The following is a 24,926-nucleotide window of genomic DNA, read 5'->3' as shown; positions in this document are numbered from 1 at the left end:
GGCCGGAACCCCCTCCACCTGTTCTGAGCTCGGGTTCCGAGCAGTGCAGCTGTGCGGTATGGCTAGCACAGGTACACTGTCAGAATGGCACATATTGGCATTACTCAAATCATCATTGCATGCAGTAATGACGTTGACAGGTATAGACATTTTTTCATTACAGACAGGTTGTACAGTAAACTCAGGTACAGTTACAGCATCATCACAATAGACAGTCTGTACCTCAAACTCAGGTGCCTTTGAAGCAGGCACTATTGAACCTGGTACCCTTGAACTGGGCACATTCAACCCACCTCCCCCTGGTGCTCCCCCAAGTGTATAAAGTACCTGGTGGTGGGTGGAGAGTCCGTCTCCTTCCGTGAGTGACAAGGCGGTCGTGGCAGGTTCATAGTAGGACACAAGCTTGCCCAAATCAGTCCCTAGCAACACAGGGACGGGGAGATCCTTCATAACCCCAACAACCCTTTCTTGGACTCCCCCCACTCCCCAATCCAGCTTCACTCTGGCGTGGGCTATGTGAAAAAGGGTGCCCTCTACTCCAGTAAGGGCAAGGGATCGGCTGGAGCTGATGCTCTCCTTTGGCACAAGGTGTGAGTGAACTAACGTGATGTCAGCTCCGGTGTCTCGGAATCCGGTGACAACTTTGCCGTTCACTCTAACCAGTTGCTGCTGGTCGGTTCGGTCGCGGATTTCCTTTCCGCGGGCAAACAGGACAAAATCTGATGAGGCAGGCTGTGGTTCACTGGCGGGTTGCCTCTGCTGTGGGTGAGGTGCAGGTGATGCAGATGATCCAGATGCTGGTGGTGTCTGTCTCCGCTCCGGGCAGTCGAACTTCATGTGTCCGGGCTGGCGGCAGTAGTGACAGATGACCTCTCCAGGCGCTGCAGGCCTGGGTGCAGCAGCTGCGCTGGGTGGCCTCTGTGGCGGACGGCTCACAGGGGCAGGAGGGTCTGCCGAGGTATTGGGCTGACCTCCTCTCCAGCTGGATGGAACAGTTCTGCGGGTATCAGCCACCCGGGTAGTTGCAAAAGTCTCAGCAAGGTCTGCAGCGACAGTTGCTGAAGCCGGCTTGCGTTCTAGCACAAATTGTCGTACATCAGCAGGGCAAATGTTCAGAAATTGTTCCAGGACTATCAAGTCCTCCAGGACATCATAAGCCCCTTTGGTGAGGCCTAGAGTCCACTGCCGGAGTGTGGTGAGCAAGCTGCTGGCCACATCTCGGTACGAATCAGAAGGCTTTTTCTGCCAGGCCCTGAACTTTTTCCGATAGGCTTCTGGCGTCAGCTGGTACTTAGTAATGATAGCGTCTTTTATAGCGGCATAATCATTATCCTTCTCCGCAGGCAATTCTGCGAAGGCATCAAGCGCTTTGTAGCGCAGCAAAGGTGTCAGATGTCTGGCCCACTGGTCTTGGGACAGACGATACTGACGGCAGGCCTTTTCAAAAGACCTCAAAAACAAGTCAATGTCAGTGTCTTTTTCAATAATAGCAAATTTAAATTTTGCACTTACTGGAGCGGCAGTCCCTTCAGCAGGGAGGCTGGGCGTTGAACTCCGGCTGGCTTGCTGCACTTTCGCCATGTTCAGCTCATGCTGTCGTCTCTCCCGCGCCTCTGCAGATTGGCGTTCCTCTCGCTTTTGCTCCGCCATGTACTGCAGGTACTTGTCCACATCAGTTTCCATCAGCTTTTGCAATGCCTGCTGCATTACTGGATCAACATAACTGGACAGTCCAGTACTGGCCGGTTCCAGGCGAGTACTTTCAGGGGTTCTGGGGTCGGGGATCACACTGACAGCCTCCTGCGTATCTGTTGCCGCATTGCCCGCGGGTTGCTCAACCTCGGTACGCACAGGATCTTCAGTCTCTGGTTCCCCTCGACTTGCGTTAGATGAGCCGGTGTCCTCCACAGTGGACACCTCCAGCGTCCGCAGATTCTGGCTATCCCATCGGTACAAGTCCGTTATCAGGTCCTGCTGTTTCTTGCCGCGGATGTCCATGCCTCTCGCCTCGCACAGACTCTGCAGGTCGGATAGGACCATGACCTTGTAATTCCCGGACATTTCCATGCCAAATAAAAGAAAACTTAGGGGGAGGGGTACTGGCTACACAGTCTCTCTGTATATATAAAAAATATATTGCCTTCCAGCTACACCAACGAATTAGTTCGTTTCTCGATAGCGCTAGCGCTATCGTAGATACTTTCAGCACAACACAGGTCCCAACCGCTGCCTAACACTGTCACAGGAGCCCTCAGTGGCTGACCGCACTTAGCCTTCTAAACGGTGCCAGCGCACAGATCGTGCGAACTCTGGTCGCAGTCAATGCGCAGGAACCGTTAAGAATTAGCCGCAGACAACTCAGAAGGGAGCCTGTGAGATATGGGTGATTACAACGTCACCCACTGGTTCATGGGATTTGCCACCACCACTGGTATGGGCCAGTGGACCCGATTTACTGACTGACTAATCCTGCGAATAAAACGGTTAAACACACGATATTCTGTCTAGCCAACAACAAACAGTAGCGTATCTTCAGAGACACGGGATCACTTCTGTGTGTGTGCTGATAAGTAGGGTAGCGGAAAGTGAATGACTTGGAGAAAGTCGTTTATTCACGCAATATAAATAATTAATATATACAGACAATTATTAAAATCAACAATCGTTAAGACAGTAATAACCAGTAAGAAAATAAAAGAAGGGAGAAAAATACTTAGTAGGTGGAAAGAGGTCCTTTAGTGGGAAAACTTGTAAAGTCCTTGGTTTCAATCAAAGTCCAGAGTTCAGACCAGGCAGATGCCAGCATATCCTCAAGCTGGCATAAATGAGTTCAAGATGTTTCAGAATGGAGGACACTGAGTTTGGGTCCTCAGCCATTCTTATGCCCCTGCTTCAGTAGGAGGGAGTGAGGGCGGGGAGCCATACACCCCCTTCAAAGATGAGATGAGCCCTCCCCTTGTACTGGGGCTAGAAATCATATCTACCCATATATGGGCTCTATCTCACAGAACCGTACAGGTCAGGGCAGATTTATTAACATTTTCAGGTCTGTCTCGATTTACCCAGCGCCCTGATACCAGACATGAGGGGTGGGACCCCTGCGGTATCATCAGGGCATTTTGGGACTGCCTAACTGGTAGTCCTTACCTCAGAATGTTCTGAAACTTCCTCAGAACCAGCACCGGGGCTCATGCTACCCTTCCCCCACGTTTGGCACTGCTGCCACCTTAGGAACCCCAGAAATATGACAGATCTGGGAAGTTATAGATATGGCTATGAGACAGAGGTTATTCCCAGGCAAAGGCTTCTTTGAAGTTTGGGGCAGCCAGCTAGGTGTCATCTCCCCTGCAGTGAGGGAGCCAGTGGGTCTGGCTTTCCCCCCAGCTAGATTGCTTCTGCCAGGATGCTTGTCACCTTGTACCTGATGGATGGCCATCAGCACAGCTTGAAGCCAGGGCCCTCCAGGGCAGATTAGGCTCATTAGCATATCAAAAGAGCCATCCTGCAGTTAAGGTGATGCTATTCCTCTGCTAAGAAGGGACTGCAGACCTCCTACACAATAAATCCAGATTGTACCGATTTGAAGCGCAATCGACGCAGGAATCGAGTGCGATCGTTCTTTTCTTCACGGGCGGTTCCAGGACGCGCCTGCGTCCCCGCAATCGTCCGTGACAAGGCCTATTCTAGATCTATTTGCTACACCTCACAACGCGAAGGTGGGGGATTTCTGTTCCCTTCATCCTTCCTCTTCAACGACCCGGTTGGATGCATTAGCAATTGTTTGGCCAAGGGGGCTCTTGTATGCTTTTCCCCCCTTCAATTTGATTCCCAGAGCACTAGGCAAGTTGAGAGATTCACAAGCGGAAGTGATTTTCATAGCGCCATGGTGGCCGAGAAGGGCCTGGTTCCCTTTTCTGCAGTCCCTAAAAGTAAAGGGACCATGGCATTTGGGGAACAGAGCGGATTTACTGCTCCAGAGCGACCAGGTACATCCAGATCCGGGGTTCTTCAATCTCACAGCATGGATCCTGAAAGGGAGAGCTTAAGACGGTTAGGATTTTCAGACAGGGTTGTCAATACGTTGCTTAGATGCAGGAAGGACAACACACGGAAAATTTACGCCAAGGTTTGGCGAGTTTTTTGTTCTTGGAAGGAGAAAAACAATATTAGGACAAATGACTTAAAATTTGTCTTGGAATTCTTGCAAGACGGAGTGGACATGGGGTTAGCGGTAAGCACCCTCAGAGTCCAAATTTCAGCCTTATCCATTTTTTTAAACAGGCGCTTATCCACTGAGTTGCATATAAAAAATTTCCTGAAGGCTGTGGCCAGGTCGCAGCCTCTTCCAACCAAAATGATACCTCCCTGGGACCTGTCACTAGTGCTAGATTATTTGATGGCGGATGAATTGTTTCCGTCAGAAACCATTTCCATAAAGATGTTGACGCTAAAGGTAGCCTTCCTGGTGGCCATAACCACAGCAAGGAGGGTAGGAGATATCCAAGCTCTATCAATAAAAGACCCTTACATGATCATTCCTTCAGATCGTATAGTCTTTCGTCCAGATCCTACATATCTACCAAAGGTGGCCACACATTTTCACAGAAGTCAAGAGATAGTATTGCCTTCTTTTTCTACAAATCCCAAAAATGACAGAGAAGTCAGACTGGCAAGACTAGATGTGAGACAGGCAATTCTAACTTATTTGAAAAGAACACAACAGTGGAGGAGATCGAGTCATTTATTTGTGCTGTTTGCGGGTAGCAGGAAAGGTTTACAAGCCTCAAAGAATTCAATATCCAGATGGATTAGGGAGATAATTCAGTTAGCTTACAAAGAGAGAGACACCACTGCACCGTCAGACATCAGGGCGCACTCAACAAGATCACTGGCAGCCTCTTGGGCGGAAAGGTCGGGGGCCACACTAGACCAAATATGCAGAGCAGCAACCTGGTCGGGACATTCTACGTTTGTCAAGCATTACCGGGTGGAGCAACTTTCAAACCAGGATCAAGCATTTGGACGCAAGGTGCTCCAGGCAGTCATCCCACCCTAAGGTACAAAGAGTTCTCGCTGGTCTCAGGTGAGCTGTCCTGGAGGATGAAGGGAGAAAAGCCGAGCTACTTACCGGTAGTAGTGTTTCGGCGAAGCCTCCAGGACAGCTGCCTTAGTTCCCAGCCCTATTGGAAAAAAAAAAAAAAAAAAAGTGATATAAGTGATAAACCTGTTTGTACGTAATAGATATATGTTACGGGTGAGCTATGTACTCTTCTAAGAACTGATGGAAGGAGGGGTGAACAGAGCTAAGTAAGCAGAGGGGTGGTCAGATTTAATTGATTGGTGCATTGTTTCCACAGGGGAGGGGCTCAATAGTAATCTCAGGTGAGCTGTCCTGGAGGCTTCGCCGAAACACTACTACCGGTAAGTAGCTCGGCTTTTCTGCTTGTCACTATTACACAATTACACACACAGGCAAGCTTATCTGTATTTAGGCATGCTAATCTGCATATTCTGTGAAAACTCCACTCTTATCTCCTCCATTACACAGGCAACCGATCTGTATCTGCACTGCAGCTCTCAGATTGTGAAAACTCTGCCTCTGAAATCTATAGCTAGTAACACCTTTTTCACCTGCCCAGACTGAAATCCCACAATCCCTTGCAAGCGCCAAGGCACTCTGGAGAAGCTTTGGGTGTGGCTTGTTTAGTTTATAGGAAATTGGGGTATTAAAACAAAACAAAACAAGTATTTGGCTTGAGGAATGCCCTATAAACTATATGTAAGGAACACAATTATGCAAGGAGTAAAAGTTCATCTCGGATCCACTTTAAGCTTTAAATTAAGTCTGCCCTTTGTCTTGAGCCTCTTTTCCATGGACTGTGCTCAGCAAGCAATTACCAGGCAGCAGCAAGCAGTTATGAGATTCTGAGAGGCATTTTGCTGCTCATCCGTGAACAGTCCATGGAAAAGAGGCCTTCATTTTTTTTTTTCAGTTACTGTATTACAACATTAATATAGAGTTTACGATAAGTATACGGTGTGGGGTATGCTACTATTTTGGGTTTTTTTTTAGCTAGGCCTATTTCTAACATTGACTCTCAAGCAACCAGAAACTACACTTATCCAGCATCAGTCAATCCCAGTTGTTGACAGATAATGGGAGTTTTACTGTATAGATTATCTGACTTTACATAAATAGTTAAAGGCCAAATGAATCCTGTCCATAAGATTGTGCCTACGTTTTCCACCAGGAGATGTGGTGACGAGTAAAGCAAGTCTCACATGCTATAACTTCAGTATTGGTTAAAAAAAAATCATCATTCTACAGAGCTGAAATTGCATGGCTAGAAGAATAACCAGTGGACATAATGCTATGTATTATTTTTTTATTTACATAGCACTGGCATCTTTCACAACATCGTGCAGCGTATATAGTCTTGTCACTTAACTGTCCCTCAGAGGGGCTCACAATGTAGTCCCTACCATAGTCGTATGTATTGTAGCCAAGGGCCTATTTAGGGGGAAGCCGATTACCTTATCTATATGTTTTTGGGATATGGGAGGAACTGGAGAGCCCAGAAGAAACCCATGCAGACACGGGGCGAACATACAAACTGAGTGCAGATAGTGCCCTGGCTGGGATTCAAACTGGGGTCCCAGAGCTGCAAGAGTGCTAACCACTGTGAACAATTAGCAAATGTCCTCTCATGGATTGTTTCTAATCATTTTTAGGGCTTGTTCACTCTGTGAGCATTTTCGTTTTTTCTTAAGTGCTGGCAGTTTTTTAAAATCACCATAAAAGTGCTTATAGAATATTGCTCTGAGTGTTCTCACAGGAGCGATCTACTTTCTTTCCAAGCGCAAACGCGGGTCCTGCACCATTTCCTTAGCGTTTGCACTGCAATACAAGGCATAGGGAAATCGCAAAACGTTTGAAAAAGTGCTTTGAGGCCTCATTCACACCTAAAAACTTTGTGCTCCCCCTCCCGGCGCTCCACTGCGTGCTGCGTTTTTGGAAAAAGAGCTTTGCCAGAGCAGTTTTGAGATTCACTCTAGTAGTTATGGCAAATTCTATATCTGCATTTTTAAAGGAAGCTTAGATGCTTTCCTTGCGATGAAAGACATCCATGGCTATAATTGCTAGGTAATGCTCAGTGGTGTTGAACCAGGGATTTTATCGGATTGCCATCTGGAGTCGAGAAGGAATTTTTCCCTTTTGGAGCTAATTGGACCATGCCTTGTAAGGGTTTTTTTCGCCTTCCTGTGGATCAACAGGGATATGTGAGGGTGTTGTACTTTGTTTTCTGGTTGAAATCGATGGGCCACTGCGCCTTCACTACTCTGTCCACGCGTATGCTTCTTTGCATTCCCGTCCACAATAGCGTTCTGCACCTGCGCAGGAGAGAAATGCGAAGGATACGCAGGGGTTAGAGCAAACGTGGTTTACACGTGTGTAGAACTTTAGGAAGCTGAAAAGCTAAAAGCTTTTTGCAACCAGTACTTCGCCACTAGATGGTGGAAGATAACAGGATAAAAACTATTTTCAATAATCAGCAGTGTGCTTGCAAACACTCAGGTTTTGTAGAAATTTACGGCCTGGAGTTTTTTTTATTGACGGTAAAGGTGAATATGGGGCTATTAGAGTTGGTTCAGACGTGTGCTCAGGCAGGTTGTGTTTAGCTGATGCCAAACACTTCCCTTCAAGCAAGCAGAAAAGCGGTTGGCATCGATTCCAGTAGTTCGGTCGTCAGGTTTTGACCCCTGTAGGAGACACTGAAGCACCGCAGTTAGCCGATCCTGGACAGCACTTGAGCGAAGAACACCATGACCGCCATGTTTAATGCCTGTGTGAACCAGCTCTTACTCGCACAATTGTCATGTTTGATGCAGTTGCTCCAGATAAATTCTTTTGAAATGTTGCTCCCTCCTCTCCATATACATAAGCAGGAGATTGTTCTAGTGGATTGCCTGTTACATTTTCTGAGAACAATTAGATGGTACCTAACTGTTCAAACATAATCTACGCAGAAGTATGTTTTAGTCAGGCCATGCTGCTGGTTGATGGCAAATCGGATGTGATCCTCCTATGAGGAGGAGTGCACTAGTTAAAAAATTGTACAGTTAATGGGCACCTTAACCAACCCGATCTGATAATGGCTATCGAAAGGAAAAGATCAGAAATCATTGATCAGTCATAATTGGGATGATCTGATATTTTTAGATGAAATAAATTTGCTGGACTGATCAACTACTGGCAGTAAACTGATCAATAACGAGATCATTTTTTGTTGAAATGCAACTTTAGCACCCTTTAATTTCAGCCAGTTTGATCAATCTTATCGGATCTGAAAGTCATTACCAATGTAAATTGTACAATTAAGGGGCACTTTAAGGGCCCATTTCTACTAGAGCGAAACTGCATGCAGATTCGCTTAACCAATGTAAATCAATGGGCCTGTTTCCACTTGAAAATCTGCAGGGCTGTGGAGTCGGAGCAATTTTGGGTGCCTGGAGTCGGAGTCGGGAAAAAATGCTCCGACTCCTAATGAATTTGTAACTGTAATTAAAATAGAAAATATGATAAAATGTTCTATTTCTCAGATAATAGTCATTAAAAATAATGTGTATATATACAGTAATAACTGTGTTTAGTCCACAAAAATGAAATCAACCAATCAAAATTAGTTACTTGTGCTGCTTCAATAAAGCAGTCCCCGTATTTTTAAAGTCAGATATACATATCTGATTATGACTGTACAGTATATATGATGTGTACACAGGAATCTCTTATATATACTAAATAACATCTATGCTGTAAGTATAAAGCCTGATGTGTAGCCTTGTCACTAATAGAGATGGTCAATGAGATGGAAATAATTCTGCATTGATGCTGTTTTATGCAAATGTACTTTGCTCATGAAATCAAATAATTTGATATGTTGTTAAAATGTGGTTTGGGGACTATGAATTAAAGGGTACCTGAGGCAAATTAAAAGAAAAGCTTTATACATACCTGGGGCTTCCTCCAGCCCCCTTCAGGCCATTCGGTCGCTCGCTGTCCTCCTCTGCCACCTGGATCTTCTGCTATGAGTCCAGGTAAATCAGCCAGTCAGAGCAGTCTGGCTACGTGCCGCTTCCACAGCCAGGAGCGTTCTGCACCTGCACAATAGTGCTGCGCAGGTGTAGTTTGCTCCCGGCGGCGGAGTGTGTGCATGCGCACTACACCAAACTGGCTCAAGTACCTGGACTCATAGCAGAAGATCCAGGTGGCGGAGGAGGACAGCGAGGTACTGATTAGCCTGAAGGGGGCTGGAGGAAGCCCCAGGTATGTATAAAACTTTAATTTCATCTGTCTCAGGTTTACTTTGTTACACAGTAGTACTATACTCTACATATGCTCTCCCCACAGAGCTGCAGGGAATCCACTGAGAATGTTGTGCACATCGAACACAGAGGTGTTGTCTATCACCCATAAACCTTGTTCAGATTGTGCATGAAGAATGTGTAATAGAGGAAGAATCTCCTCATTCCCCTGCAGAGTACCTGCACATCATTCTTGCATGTACCCACAGTTAAATTGCCTAGGGCCTGATAGATGTTCTTTGGTCCGGTCTGTACCTTTTACAAGTACTCTTACCAAGGACTAGTTTTAGTCTAAAGGGAATAAATATAGTAGTCTACATATCCTTCTCACTTCAGTTGTCTTATAAAATTCCTAAGCGTTGGCAGTTAAGAGATGAATTTCATGTTACATACTGTTAATCAACAAAATTGTAATATGCAAATTAGAGGAGTCGGAGTCGAGGAGTCTGAGTCGGTGGAATCCTAAACTGAGGAGTCGGAGTCGGATTTTTGGACCGACTCCACAGCCCTGAAAATGTGTGCGGTGGACTGTGCAGAAAAAAAACTGCACAGCAGAGCCCTCAGAATCTGCACACCGCAAGGCTAGTGTGCTATTCGCCTGTAATGTAATTAATTGAAAAATCACATGTGTATTCGTTATGCGAATTTTCCATGTGAATTTGTGTACGTTTTCGCTTAAAATCAATATAAATGCACACAGGCACTGACATGGTTGAATTTGCATACTTACAGTGGGGGACATGTGGTGCCAAGCAGCATTCGGACCATAAGACGCATAAAGACCATGTTTGGGGGAGAAAAAGTGCGTCTTATGGTCCGAAAAATATGGTGCTACCTAAATTACCTCATGCGGTATCTCATTGTGAATAGAGCCCTTTGTGCCATTAGATATTGGACAAGAACTAGACTGTAATATTTGTTATGCCTCTGCCACTAGGTTTGTACTGCATGATACAGTACAACGCAATGAGGATGTTCCTTGCATATCACTGCAGCCCCAGTGCTCCTGCTGGCATCACATGCACTATAAATGAACACTTTTGATGAATGCCTAATTCATGTTTTCCTTAAAGGGACACTTAAAGAGAACCAGAGATGAAGCAACCTCATGTATTTTACCTTATAAATCAGTGGGAACATGACAGTAAACACCTAATCTGCTCTTTGTTACATTGTTCTCTGTTTAATTTGCCTGTTATCACCTCTAAGATAAGAATCCCGACTAAGCAGTCGGTCTGGCTTTGCTACAGAATAATTATAGCTGAGACTGTGTTCTTTGCTGTCTTCAAGTCCAAGCCTGCCCCCTGCTGGCTTTGCTCAGGAATCATTATAGCTGAGTCATTATAGCAAAGCCAGAATCAATGCTCAGTCCGGGATTCTTATCTCAGCTAGATAACAGACACTTTTAGCAGTGAGGATGGAACAGAGAGCATGGTAAATGTTTTCTCTAATGTTCCCACTGATTTCAATGGTAAAATACACAAGGGTGCTTCGTCTCTGGTTCACTTTAAGTCAAAAAAGAAAAAATGAGTTTTACTCACCTGGGGCTTCCAATAGCCCCCTGCAGCTGTCCAGTGCCCTCGCCGTCTCCCTCCGATCCTCCTGGCCCCGCCGGCAGCCACTTCCTGTTTCGGTGACAGGAGCTGACAGGCTGGGGACGCGAGTAATTCTTCGCGTTCCTGGCCACAATAGCGCCATCTATGCTGCTATAGCATATAACATAGACCATATAGCAGCATAGAGGGTGCTAATGTGTCTGGGAACGCAAAGAATCACTCGCGTCCCCAGCCTGTCAGCTCCTGTCACCGAAACAGGAAGTGGCTGCCGGCGGGGCCAGGAGGATCGGAGGGAGACGGCGAGGGCACTGGACAGCTGCAGGGGGCTATTGGAAGCCCTAGGTGAGTAAAACTCATTTTTTTTGTTTGACTTAAGTGTCCCTTTAAAGGAAACTTAAACATTCCACCCCCCCCCCCCCCCCCCCCAAAAGTTTCACTTCTACCAGCTCCGTGCAGCCATCCTGTGCCCTCGTAGTCACTCACTGCTGCTCCGGTCCCCCGCCGCCAGCTAGTTTTAGTTTTTGCCGACTGTCGGTGGGCCACCATGCGTTCCTTTGCACGTATTCCCGCTGGTGCAGAAAGCTATCGCGGACAATGTATGTGTTAATCTCCGCAGGGGGCTGGTAGAAGCCCCAGGTAAATGAAACTCATTTTTGGGGGAGGGTTTAGGTTTTCTTTAAATATCAACCACTTTTATATATCTGTTATGTTATTTATAAAAAATTAGCAGTCAAAGTCTGACAGAACCGACAGGTTTTGGACTAGTCCATCTCCTCATTCAGGAAATGCTTTTGAAAACAAAGAATACCCTGAGAATCCCCCATAAGGAGATGGACTTGTCCAAAACCTCTTGGTTCTGTCAGATTTTAACTGCTTCCTTTTTTTTTTCGATGGAGTAGTCTTTAGCTGTGCCCTCAGGCACCAGGGGATGTCTGATCTGAAACTTTTGTTTGTTTATATTCTGTAGCCACCACCTGATGGGTGGCACCGGCAAGGAAGCAGTAGATGGCCCCCCAGCTCTTTGAGGCTAGTTTCAGACTGAAAACCAGCATTAGCGATGCGGTGTGTGTCGTGTCCGACGCATTGCACCATCAATAACAAGCCTTCAGGGAACACCGCGCTATTGTGCAGTGTTCCCTGTCTGGCCACCGGCCATGCAGGAATTGACATGCGCTTGCCGTCACTTCCTGCTTCGGGTATGCAGAAGTGTATTGTTGAAATACGCTTCTGCACATGCACACATCAACAACGTGCCGGTAATTTACAAAAAAAAATCCATGTGTCGCCATAGGCTAACATGACTTCCGGGCCGATCGCAGCAACGGATCACCGCAACGTTAATGTAGTTTTGGACCTGCGGGGATTGCGCCGTACCGCCAAAGTATGAAAGTCTCCATAGACTTTTATTGCCCGGCGGTGGGGTGCGGTAAAAATACTGCACTGCCCCGGTGTGAAAGGGCCCTGAAACTAGAAGCTGTCTAGTTTCTACCTTTAGTAATGGTTCACATTTGGCGTTCGTCGCTCAAGCAATGTCTTGGCTTATCCGTGTCCCCCTGCAGGGGAGGTCAAAATGCAACGTGTTTACCAAATGACGAGAACTAATGCCAAGCCCTTCTCTCCACTGAACCGGGCCTTAACCACCGCAGAGGATCACATGGCCCCGGGTGTTTTTAAAAAAAAATAAAAATAGTTTTACATCATGTAGCTAGCACTTGGCTAGCTACATGTGTCCCCCGATCGCCACCGCCCTTATACATACCTCCCCCCGGAACCTGCGATGGCGCAGCCTCTCCAATAGCCTCCAGGTGTCGCTATGGGGAGGATCGGGACTGCGCATGGCGTCGAAGATGTCATGTCGATCGTTGCCTTAGCGACGACAGCTGTTCGGGGAAGTTGCGGTTCTCGTGGGATCGCGCACATGTTTAGCTAGCCTAGTGCTAGCTACATTATTTAAAACACATTGAGTGTTCTCCCCAGAATTTTTTTCCAGCTGGGTGGCGTGAAAAAGTAGCCGGGTGGCATGAAAAAGTAGCCGGGTGGGGCAAGGTGAGAGAATGCAGGGCCAGTGCGTCTGTGTGCAACTCTGCTTACAGCATAGAAAGAGGTGAGCCGATGGCTGCCGGGTGCTCACCAAAACTAGCCGGGTGGAGCACCCGAATAAAAGAACCTGGGGAGAACACTGACGTTTAAAACAAAAATTTCCCTCCCGCGGAGGCATGTCCGCAAAGATTGTACACCTGGGAGGTTAAAAGAAACCCAAGGTGAGAGATCTGTGGAAGCTGCCATACTTATTTTCTTTAAAAAAAAATCTGTAATAAAAAAACCTCCCCTGGGGGGTACTCGCCTCGGGTGGGGGAAGCATCCGGATCTTATTAAAGCTTTCCCCGTCGTCCTCCTCGGCCCCACGGCAGCAGAGAAAATCCTCCCGGAGCGGCGGAGATGTAAATATTTACCTTTTGGCTCCAGCGCTGGCGCAGTATCCGCTTTTCCCACGGAGATGGGCAAAAATAGCCAATCTCCGTCGGGCCGCTCTACTGCGACTTTGTGAAAATCAGACGTGTGTATGTTCCTTAAATCGCATACCTGACACAAGAATGCAGCAAATCTTATCAGATTTGTCATAGGCATCTGATCTGTATGCTTGTTCTGGGTTTATGGCTTAAAGTATTACAGGCAGAGGATCAGCAAGACAGCCAGGCAATCTGCATTCTTTAAAAATAAACCAACATATCCGCCTCCATATCCCTCTGAACTTTGGTTCCCTTTAACTCTGGAATCTGTTACTAGTATATCAGGGTTAAACTAGTAACAAATATATACTTAAAATGTGCACAGACATAAAATTAAATCATTTAGTACTGACAGGCTCTGGCCCCTTAAAGGAAACCAGAGCTGAATCAAATAAAGTTTGATGCATACCTGGGGCTTCCTATAGCCCCATCCGCTCGGATCACTCCCATGATGTGACCTGGTACCGGAGCTGCAGACAGCAGAGGATGGCGGTATGGGAGCAATCCGAGCGGATGGGGCTGGAGGGAAGCCCCAGGTATGGATAAAATGTTTTCTTTGATTCAGCTTCACACTTTAAAGCGGAACTGAAGATACAAATTTAAACACATTTTCACTTACCTGGGGCTTCACCAAGCTCCCAGCAGCCGTCCTGTCCTGCGCCGCTCCTCGACGAGCCTCCGTTCTCCCACCGCCAGCTACTTTCGGTTTCGCCGCCAGGCCACTGCGCCTGTGCAACTCTGACCACACATATCCTTTCTTCGCGTTCCCCGCTATTGCAGAGGGGGAACGCGAAGAAAGGATACGCTTGGCAGGGCTGCGCTGGCATTGACTTACAAGTCGAGGAGCAGGAACGGAGATTCATGGAGACTCGGCGCGGGACAGTACAGCTGCTGGGGGCTTGCAGAAGCCCCAGGTAAGTGAAACAATGTGTTACATTTGTATCTACAGTTCCGCTTTAAGGACCAAAAGTGTGGTGTTTTTCGTTTTAGGTTTTTTTTTTTTTTTTTTTCTTTTTGGGGTGTTTTTTTTTTTTCTTTTCCTTCTCTTTTCTTCTTCCATACTTTCGTTTATGATCACGGGTTCACAGTGATCACCTGGTAAGGAGCCAATGAAACTGGCTCCTTACTGATAGAAAAGAAGTTCAGCTTTCACATGACAGCCGAATTGGCTGCCACACGCACAACTGATTGGCTCAGGACCACAGAAGTCTGGGTGACATCAACTCGACACTGCATCAGAGTTGAAGGGCTGCGATTTGAGGTGTAGAATCTGCTATATGCAGTCCTGAGCCGGTTAAGGAGTGGGATCTTCCGAATTCAGCTGTTTCTTCAACTACCTTTTTTATTTGAAAACATTTGCATTGTGGAGTATACCTTGCCCATGTTTTCCGATGAACATTCATTGAAAATGCACCAGCTACACTTTTCACTATATTGTATCAAGGAAATGAGCTTTAAATATCCTGTTACTATTTACAATCCCCAGTAAACTAGTTATACAGTGCAAATTTGAGATAAGAGGAGAGATCCAGTTAGTACACATTCAATTATTTCAATCCACAGCATGGTACTTACTATAAACCATATGCAAAGTTTTTTTTTTTTTTTTTTTTTTTTTTTTTTTTTTTCTTTTGTAAAAGTAGATATCAGGAATGCACCTAGATTAAATTAAAGGAAGGCTACCTGGAGTGCCTATGTGCCTTGTTAAGATAGCTGTACATACAGATGCAAGTACTATACTTGTGCCCCTTGAAAAAAGATGCCATTCACCCTTTTACCATCAACGTTGGAGTGCAGTGTTAAACTCAAACTCCTCCCCCTTCCCGTTACTACTTTCGTAGAATGATTGAGAACTCTGTGATTATTGTGCTGTGCGGACCCTGCCATGTAACGGTAGGCAGCAGCGCCATCAGTTTAACTTTGTAGCTCTAAAGAGGTCATACACGTGCACTGTTGGTGAAGCAAATGGTGTATAGCTTGTACTGATAATTATAAGTCCAGAATTCCTATACTAAGCTGCTGCTGCTGTTCTTTTTCAGGCATTCTCTAAGAAGGGGAAGTTCTTTTACTTTCTTGACCCCTGGGCCACAATGGGATTTTACTCTGGTGAGTACTGTGGGAATACTGTATTGGCATGTATACATACAAATATGTAATACAGTAGGCTTAATTTCAGCCACACTTTTCTTTTGTGCTTGTTTAAAGAGACTCAGAGATGACAGATTTTAAATTTTTTTTTTTTTTTTTTTTACTTACCCAGGGCCTCCTCCAGCCCCATAAGCATGGATGCATGCCTCGCTGTCCTCCCTCGTGCCTCAGTTAAGCCGCAGTCAGCTCCGTTATTCCGGTCAGTCTGAGTGACATCAGCCGGGGTCTTCTGTGCTTGCGCAGAAGGTCCACCCATGCGCAGAAGGTCTCCTGCTGACGTCACTGAGCTGAATACCTGAGCTGATTGCTGCGTAGCGGAGGCAAGCGGGAGGGCAGCCAGGAATGCATCCGTGCTTATGGGGCTGGAGGAAGCATTATTCTTCCCACTTACCCTAGCGCTGGGTGACTTTGTGTCCTCTGAAACACCACACGCACACACACACACCTCTACCTCCAACACTGGCAGCCTCCCCATGTATGATCTGCAGCAGACGCCCCTTGCTTGGTCTCTGCCTTAACCTCTCCACAGTACAGAATGGCTTGTTTAGCTGAACAGGTTATTTGTGCACCAAGTGAGGAAAACATGTCACCTGAAGCGATCAGGAAAGATTATTTTTTTTATGCCCATGTGTTTATCCTGATAGTTCAGTTCTTGAACTTAAGTGTAGTCAGAAAATAATCTTGTTCTTCATGATTCCTATAAATGTGCATATTACATCTGGGTATAGAGCTTGACTTATTTTGCAAGTGCTGTAACTAGGCTATAAATCTGACTTTCCAAAAACTGTCCCAAATGGGCAGATACATCCACTAGTAGCTGGATGTATTATAGTAGAATTGAAAAAAATCGTCCTCCACATGTTTAAAAAAAAGTATTGCACTTATTGCCTGGTTTACCGGCAGTGTGATGAAACAGCCTCAGCAGTCCTCCCCCAGCCCTAGTGGAAGAGTAGTGTATACCTCATGAGTTCCCACCAGCCTTTCTGGAGCTTGCAGGCCTCCTTAGTTTCCATCATGTAAAACAGTGGTAACTACACTTTTTACATATGGTTTATCTCTTACACTGCAAACATTCAAACAAGCATTACTAGCCAACAGGTGAGCCATATACCTATATGCCCATTTTATATGCATGTTCTATCCATTTTACAAGCAGTTGTCAGCCATGAAATCTCCCTCATCTAGCCTGCTTTATCCATGGAGAGGAGGAGAGTGTAATGCTAGGTACACACAATACAATCCCCCCCCCCCCCCCCCCCCCCCCCCAACATGTTCGATCTGAATTTCAGTCGATTTTCCGTTCACTTCTGTGGAAATTGATCGGAAAATTGATCGAAATTGAGATCGGACATGTTGGAAAAAATCGATCCGACAGGTACATCTGCCAGAAATTTGTGTTGTGTGTTCCTTGCATTGGTCTGTCAGTTTAGCCTCTGCTGATTTATTGTGTCTTGTACGTTGCCAGGATTGTTTGATCACTTGGGATGGATTGCTCCAGGTCGGCTTCCTCCAGATTCTTGTGCATGTGACTCACAGTGGCAGCTGCTGTTCCTCTCCCTCCCTGCATCAGCATTATTTCACCTTCTTGGCAATCCTGACTACAATGGTCATTTACTATATCCCAAAATGGGGAAACTAGTTCTGATTTGGGAATCTTTGCTCGGTCAAAGGGATGCCAAGTATGTTGTCTGCATAGTGTGTTTTATCACACATTACAGCTGTACTTTGCAGCTACATTTTTACATTTGTGTCCACTGATCTGAAATATACTTTTATTTCTTATAAAAAGATATGTCAAAATGATCTGCAAATCTGGTTCACATCTTTTCACTCACAATCTACCATAACCACCATGTGCTGTCACTGCAAATAAACGGAATTCTGGGAGGGGTGCGAGGTTAAGCATCTCTGTTGAACAAAGCTGCCACCCTTGCTTTCCCAGAGTGAACCTGAGGTGAGAGTGATATGGAGGATGCCATATTTATTTCCTTTTGAGCAATACCAGTTGCCTGGCAGCCCTGCTGATCTATTTGGCTGTAGTAGTGTCTGAATCACACACCTGAAACAAGCATGCAGCTAATCTTGTCCGATCGGACAATATTGTCAATTATATAATCTGCATATGCTTGTTCAGGGAGTATGGCTGAAAGTGTTAGAGGCAGAGAATCAGCAGGAGAGCCAGGCCACTGGTATTGCTTAAAAGGAAAATAACATGGCAGCCTCCATAATCACTCTTATACAGGGCTGTGGAGTCGGTCCAAAAATCCAGATTCCGACTCCTCAGTTTAGGATTCCACCGACTCCGACTCTCCGACTCCTCTAATTTGCATATTACAAATTTGTTGATTAAAAGTATGTAACATGAAATTCGTCTCTTAACTGCCAACGCTTAGGAATTTTACAAGACAACTGAAGTGAGAAGGATATGTAGACTACTATATTTATTCCCTTTAGACTAAAACTAGTCCTTGGTAAGAGTACTTGTAAAAGGTACAAACCGGAACAAAGAACATCTATCAGGCCCTAGGCAATGTAAGTGTGGGTACATGTAAGAATGATGTGCAGGTACTCTGCAGGGGAATGAGGAGATTCTTCCTCTATTACACATTCTTCATGCACAATCTGAACAAGGTTTATGGCTGACAGACAACACCTCTGTGTTCAATGTGCACAGCATTCTCAGTGGAGTCCCTGCAGCTCTGTGGGGAGTGCATATGTAGAGTATAGTACTACTGTGTAACAAAGTAAACCTGAGACAGATGAAATTAAAGTTTTATACAAACCTGGGGCTTCCTCCAGCCGCCTTCAGGATAATCCGTCCCTCGTTGTCCTCCTCCACCACCTGGATCTTCTGCTATGAGTCCAGGTACTTGAGCCAGTCGGGCGTAGTGCGCATGCACACACTCCGCCGCCAGGAGCATACTACACCTGTGCAGCACTATTGCGCAGGTGCAGAATGTTACTGGCTGTGGGAGCGGCATGCGGCCGGACAGCGCTGACTGGCTGAATTACCAGGACTCATATCAGAAGAACCGGGTGGTGGAGGACAGCGAGGGACTGATTAGCCTGAAGGGGGCTGGAGAAAGCCCCAGGTATGTATAAAACTTTACTTTACATCCGTCTCAGTTACCCTTTAATTTGTTGTCACCAAACCAAATTTTAACATATCAAATTATTTGATTTCATCAGCAAAGGGAGTGCATACATTTGCATAAATCAGCATCAGTGCAGAATTATTTCCATCTCATTGACCATCTCTATTAGTGACACAGCTACACATCAGGCTTTATTCTTACAGCATAGATGTTATTTAGTATATATAAGAGATTCCTGTGTACACATCATATATACAGTCACAATCAGATATGTATATCTGACCTTAAAAATTCGGGGACTGCTTTATTGAAGCAGCACAAGTTACTAATTTTGATTGGTTTATTTCATTTTTGTGGACGAAGCACAGCTATTACTGTATATATACATTATTTTTAATGACTATTAGAGAAATGGAACATTTTATCATATTTTCTATTTTAATTACAGTTACAAATTCATTAGGAGTCGGTGCATTTTTTCCCGACTTCGACTCCAGGCACCCAAAATTGCCCGACTCCACAGCCCTGCTCTTATAGTGCCCATACACGATACAATAAAAATGTTCGATTTTTCCCATTTATTCAATCTAAATGATCGCATGAAAGTTGAAAATATTTTTTTTTTTTTTACGATCAAGAAATTCGAATGATTATCCCATTTTGTTAGAGAAAAATCTGATCGGACATACTGGAAACATCTTTATATTCGATCTAATGGAATAATCGAACTACATTATCTAATCGAAAAAAAATAAAGTGGTAAGCACCTTTAGGAGGAATATTTGCCTTAATCATGATGTGGTTTGTGCAAGTGGTGAAAAGAGGGAAATGGTGATCAAATCTGCATGGAAACTGTACTAACCACAAACTAAAAAGGATGGGCTGAGTTTATATCCTCACCTGTCTTTTTTTATATATATATTTATATATATATATATATATATATATATATATATATGTATGTTGCCCAATTCCACTTTAAATTAAATTCACCTTTTTGCTTGAAGGTGAATCTAAGATCAAATATCAACATCACAATATTTAGCTGTATCACATGAGGGCACCCATTACACTTTAATCATTGAAAAGGGGGGTGGGGGGGGGAATAATATTTTCATTTTTAGACTTGACTGATTATCACAGGATGTACTTCATTGATGTATTCAGGGAAATGCTACTCTGAGGCTGGTTTCACAGTGGGACGTTAAAGTCCCACGTTACAGCAGCCAGTAACGCAGCCTAACTCACAGCACTGTAAAATCAATCAATCTGTTCACAGTGCACACGTTGCGTTACATAGTAACGCAGCACGTTTAAACAAAGTGCTGCATGCTGTACGTTATACTTGGCTAAGCAGCGTTAGACTGCTTGCACATGCTCAGTAATGTTGGAGGAGGAGGTCGTCTCCCCTCCTCCTTCGCGGCCAGCCACATGGCTAATATTCACTGCACTGTGGTGACTCGTGGTGAGACTCGTAGTTTTGTCCGGATCATGAACAAATTGTTCATTTGATCCGGATCTTTTTTGTGAGTCGAATCATCCGGATTATCACAATGAAAGATTCGGTTCACAGTGGATGTCTGTCTGGAAGAAACAGCAACATACAGAATGTACAGTGCAGGGAAAGTCCTGTCCTGCTAGTCATTTCACCCAGTCTGCTTCCCAAGTAAAATGATTCAAATGATTTGGTTCAAAGATCCTGATCTTTTTAATGATCCGATTCAAATGATCCAATCCTTAAAAAGATCCGGACTTTCTATCACTAACCTGGAGCGGCTGCTTTGAGAGCCGCATAACGCAGCTCAATCTGACGTCCAACTTCAACACCACCATGCGTTGCGTTAGGGGCACGTTATGTGACCATAACGTCCCCTAAAACGCAACGTCTTGGTGGGAAAGTAGCCTGAAATTCCTAACGTGCAGATCAGAAAGCATTTCTGCCCTAAGCTAGAACTTAGCTTGCATTTCATTCCCAGAATGCATCTGTGAGGCGCTGTGACTGCCCCTCAGTAATAAGCTCAATAAATGTGAGCTTTGCATGAAGTGGAAAACCAGTGCCAAGTTTTCAGTGCAGTCAGTGACTGATAGGTTGAGGTAGGCACTATCAAACTTCTGCTTGAGGGCGCGTTTCCATTTGAGCTGAAAACGCAGCGAATCCGCAGAGTTTCCCCGCAGGCGAATAGTGCGGGGAAACTCTGCCATAGAGTGCAATGATAACGCCGGCCGAATCGCTACCGCTATCCACTTACCTTCCTCCAGCCCGTGGCAGGCAGGAGGTGCCCTCGGCGCTGCTCCGCAGGCTCCCGGTGGCCGACCCGACCTGGCCAGCTCGGGCTTCTTCTGCGCTCCATTCTGCGTTTCACGCCGGCGTGCTGACGTCATCGGACGTCCTCTGGGCTGTACTGCGCAGGCTTAGAACTACTGAGCCTGCGCAGTACAGCCCGGAGGACGTCCGATGACGTCAGCGCGCCGGCGTGAAACGCAGAATGGAGTGCAGAGGAAGCTTGACCTGGTCGGGTCGGCCACCGGGAGCCTGCGGAGCAGCGCCGAGGGCACCTCCTGCCTGCCACGGGCTGGAGGAAGCCCCAGGTAAGTGGATTTTTATTTTTCATAGTCCCTGAACCTTCCCTTTAAGGGCTCATTCACAATTAAGCGGGAATTTCGCGATTCCCTCTAATAGCAAGCGTTTTTAAAAACGCTAGTGCTAATATAGCCTATGGCAGTGTTGTCACTGATGCGGGCGTTTTGCAATTATCGCTAATCGCAAATGCGTTACCTGCAACAGATTTCAGGCAATTTTGGAGCGATTGCCATTAGCATGTATAGAACCGGTAATCGCGATCGCTCCAAAACCGCAAATTTGTCCAGTGACTTTTCTGCGTTTATCGAGGAAAAATCACCCGCAGAAAACATAATGCAAATCGCTTGTGTTTTTAAGTGTGAATGGGCCCTTATACATTTATTACAGAAAACTACCATATGTAGTATTTTGGTGAGACAAATGTGTTATTGGTTTGTAAGTCTATGACAAAATAATTGCATTTTAATAAATCTCAAAGCTTGGATTAGCTTGCTTCTGTTTTTCCATTCATTCTGTGGTAGAGGACCAGGTGAACTGTCTTAGGGGTCACAAACGCAGTCTCAACTAAAAATAGGCCAGAAAGTGTCCGTAGCATGGCCTGCGCTACTGATTGCATGGGTGTGGACACATAATAGAAAACCGTGTGGCCACGTAAGTGGTGTCACCCCCTAAAAGTTTTGTATCACTGTTGGCCATTTTTAATATATTTTATCATAGATCTGTTCCCCTCCCTTTGACTGCCTTATTCCCCAGGCAAAATGAGGCAGAAACAGCTGGAGCCCTTTGTAATACTATATTTTAGTGATGTGTCAACTAGAGAAAAGAATTTACTTGCTCCTTTACATGTCTCAAGTGAAGTCAGATGTGCTCCTGCAATTGGTTTAACAGACATGTTTAGTCTTGCGTATTGGGACTTGCTATGCTCCCATGTCTGCAAAGCAGTGCTAGACGTCTATTGTGTGACTATTTTTTTTTTTTTTTTTTTTTTTTTTTTAACTGGTCTGCAATTGTAGGTTTTCTTAGTACCTGCAACAACTGCGTAGTAAATAAGTCTGTTTATTACCTAGGCATGGAAAAATACAAAGAATAGAAACCGAGAGGCCAATATAGTGTAGTATATCACAGTAAATCGAGCACAATGATACGTAGACAAGTATTATACTCACAAGTCTGGGTTACCACAAAGGCAACCACTGGATGTACAGGTGGGTAGAATTATAGCCTGACCCCACTCAGGTATTAAGAAGTCGCTCTCTGTAGACAGGAAAAAGTTGGGGATACACCCCTCCACCAAGGGTGGACTGGATCAGGTATGAAATATGTAGTAACAGAGGCGCCAAAATAGAATAAAACCGTTTCAAAATCAGTTCAAAAGGAGGTCGGTTGGTGGGAACCACCCTCAAGTATACAAGGACCAGCCAATGAGTCACTAATATATACAATATAATATAATTTATTATAAAACCTCCAGGTATGCAACGCGCTTCACGGGTCAAACGCCCGCCTCCTCAGGCAATCAGTGTTGGAGATACACACGGCTGTATCTGCTAACGGGCCCAGCGCCTTACGGTGAGCGCAGTAAGTACTACATATTTCATACCTATTACCTAGGCATGGTTGTTAAGACTCAACTTGCTTTGGCTGCATTTTTGCTTTTTAAAGTGGACCCAAATTAAAAATGCAAGATTTCAGAAATAAAATCTATTTTCTAAATTTATAATAATAAATAGCAGCCTTTTTTTAGCTGCATGATGACAAATATAAAATATTTTATATTTATTGGAGAAACCCCTCCCTTCCTTTCATATTCCCGGGACAGAATCCGGCCAACTGGTGGAGTAGATGGTGTCCGGCAAAGGAGGAATTGCTAATGGAGGCCTCTTATATAACCCTAGTTATGCAAAGAGAAGGGTGAAAAGCATGCACTGAAATGCTCATAGGCTTGAAGGGGTGTTTATTTATCTTTGTATGTTTCAGAGTGGTGCAACTAAATACTTTGAATTAAAAAGATGTTTGGTTTGGGTCCGCTTTAAGGTTGATGTATAATGTGTACCTTTCTGATTTTTCTTTTCAGAAAAGGAAACGCAGAGAAAAGGATGATGACACTTTGAGCCTGTGTAGCTTTGATCTCAAGGTAACAAGGCCTTCTGTACATTATAGTGAAGGTTGTTTGGGTCAGGTTACCAAAATACATAGCTACTTTGTTAAACACACTACTTCCTCTGGGCTCATGGAAAGCATAACAAAGTTTAGGCCCAAAATGTTTTCTGACATATTGTTGGTACCGCCCTTATGTTTGCAATGAAACATTTAATTAAAACAAACCTGAAACTAAAATAAACTTGTGAGATAATGAATTGTATGTGTAGCACAAAAGAAGTAGAACATTAGTAGCAAAGAGAAGAGGCTCATATTGTTTTACAGTACAGAAGGAGTTGAAAACTTCAGTTCTCTTTGCAAAAGAGCTTCTCTGAGCTATTTGACCCATTTGGGTCAAATACATTCCTGTTTTCTGGAGCACTTAAACAGCCAAACAGTGAGAGACAGCTTGAGATAAGGTTGAAATGCAGGAAAGTTCAAAGGGTCATTATTTCTGCTTTGTTGTATAGCTTAAAAGACAGTGTGGTTTAAAACTGCAACTGTGACATTTTGATGCAAAGCTATAAAAAAAAATATTAAAAAGCTATATACCGTAACTGAAATAAAAATGAGACCCTTTTCTTTGCTACTAATGTTGTATTCATTATCCTACTACACATACAATTCATTATATATTCTAACCAGGTGTGTGTGTGTGTGTGTGTGTGTGTTGTTTTTTTTTTTTTTTTTTTTTTAATCCTGTATTTTTTTTTACTAGTAGAAGGGTTCCCAATTAAGCCCATATAGTGTAAATAAACTTGGTTTTAGGGGACCTGACTTCTTTCCTCTCTCTCTCCCCCCCCCCCCCCCCCCCATACAGCGTTACCTGGTGTCTAATGGCGCCTCCACTAATAAGGTGCTCTCTTGTGGTCTAGTCTAGTAGCTGCCATCCCTCCCGGCTTCCCTTAATAGCAGAGTAATGGCAGCAGAGGTTGTTCAAGAACTAGTGCTGCGTAATATGTTGGCACTTACAATAAATAAAATCAGGGCTGTGGAGTCGGTCCAAAAATCCACCGACTCCGACTCCTCAGTTTAGGATTACTCCGACTCCACGACTCTGACTCCTCTAATTTGCATATTACAATTTTGTTGATTAAAAGTATGTAACATGAAATTCGTCTCTTAATTGCCAACGCTTAGGAATTTTACAAGACAACTGAAGTGAGAAGGATATGTAGACTACTATATTTATTCCCTTTAGACTAAAACTAGTCCTTGGTAAGAGTACTTGTAAAAGGTACAAACCGGAACAAAGAACATCTATCAGGCCCTAGGCAATGTAAGTGTGGGTACATGTAAGAATGATGTGCAGGTACTCTGCAGGGAATGAGGAGATTGTAAACAGACAACACCTCTGTGTTCAATGTGCACAGCATTCTCAGTGGATTCCCTGCAGCTCTGTGGGGAGTGCATATGTAGAGTATAGTACTACTGTGTAACAAAGTAAACCTGAGACAGATGAAATTAGTTTTATACATACCTGGGGCTTCCTCCAGCCTCCTTCAGGATAATCAGTCCCTCGTTGTCCTCCTCC

General features: G+C 44.8%; 1 protein-coding gene across 1 annotated transcript in view; it reads left to right on the top strand.

The window, feature by feature from the left end:
* Positions 1-24,926, top strand: part of NET1 (neuroepithelial cell transforming 1) — a 72,249-nt gene that overhangs the window by 14,989 nt on the left and 32,334 nt on the right. Inside the window, exons 2-3 of the mRNA XM_068275998.1 lie at positions 15,469-15,535; positions 23,328-23,387. Of these exons, the coding sequence (XP_068132099.1) occupies positions 15,469-15,535; positions 23,328-23,387 (127 nt within the window). The remainder of the gene's footprint in view (positions 1-15,468; positions 15,536-23,327; positions 23,388-24,926) is intronic.

Source organism: Hyperolius riggenbachi, chromosome 3, assembly GCF_040937935.1.
Source record: "Hyperolius riggenbachi isolate aHypRig1 chromosome 3, aHypRig1.pri, whole genome shotgun sequence".
In the NCBI taxonomy this organism is placed as follows: Eukaryota; Metazoa; Chordata; class Amphibia; order Anura; family Hyperoliidae; genus Hyperolius; species Hyperolius riggenbachi.
Note: the sequence above shows the minus strand (reverse complement) of the source record. Positions and strands in the feature narration are given on the sequence as shown.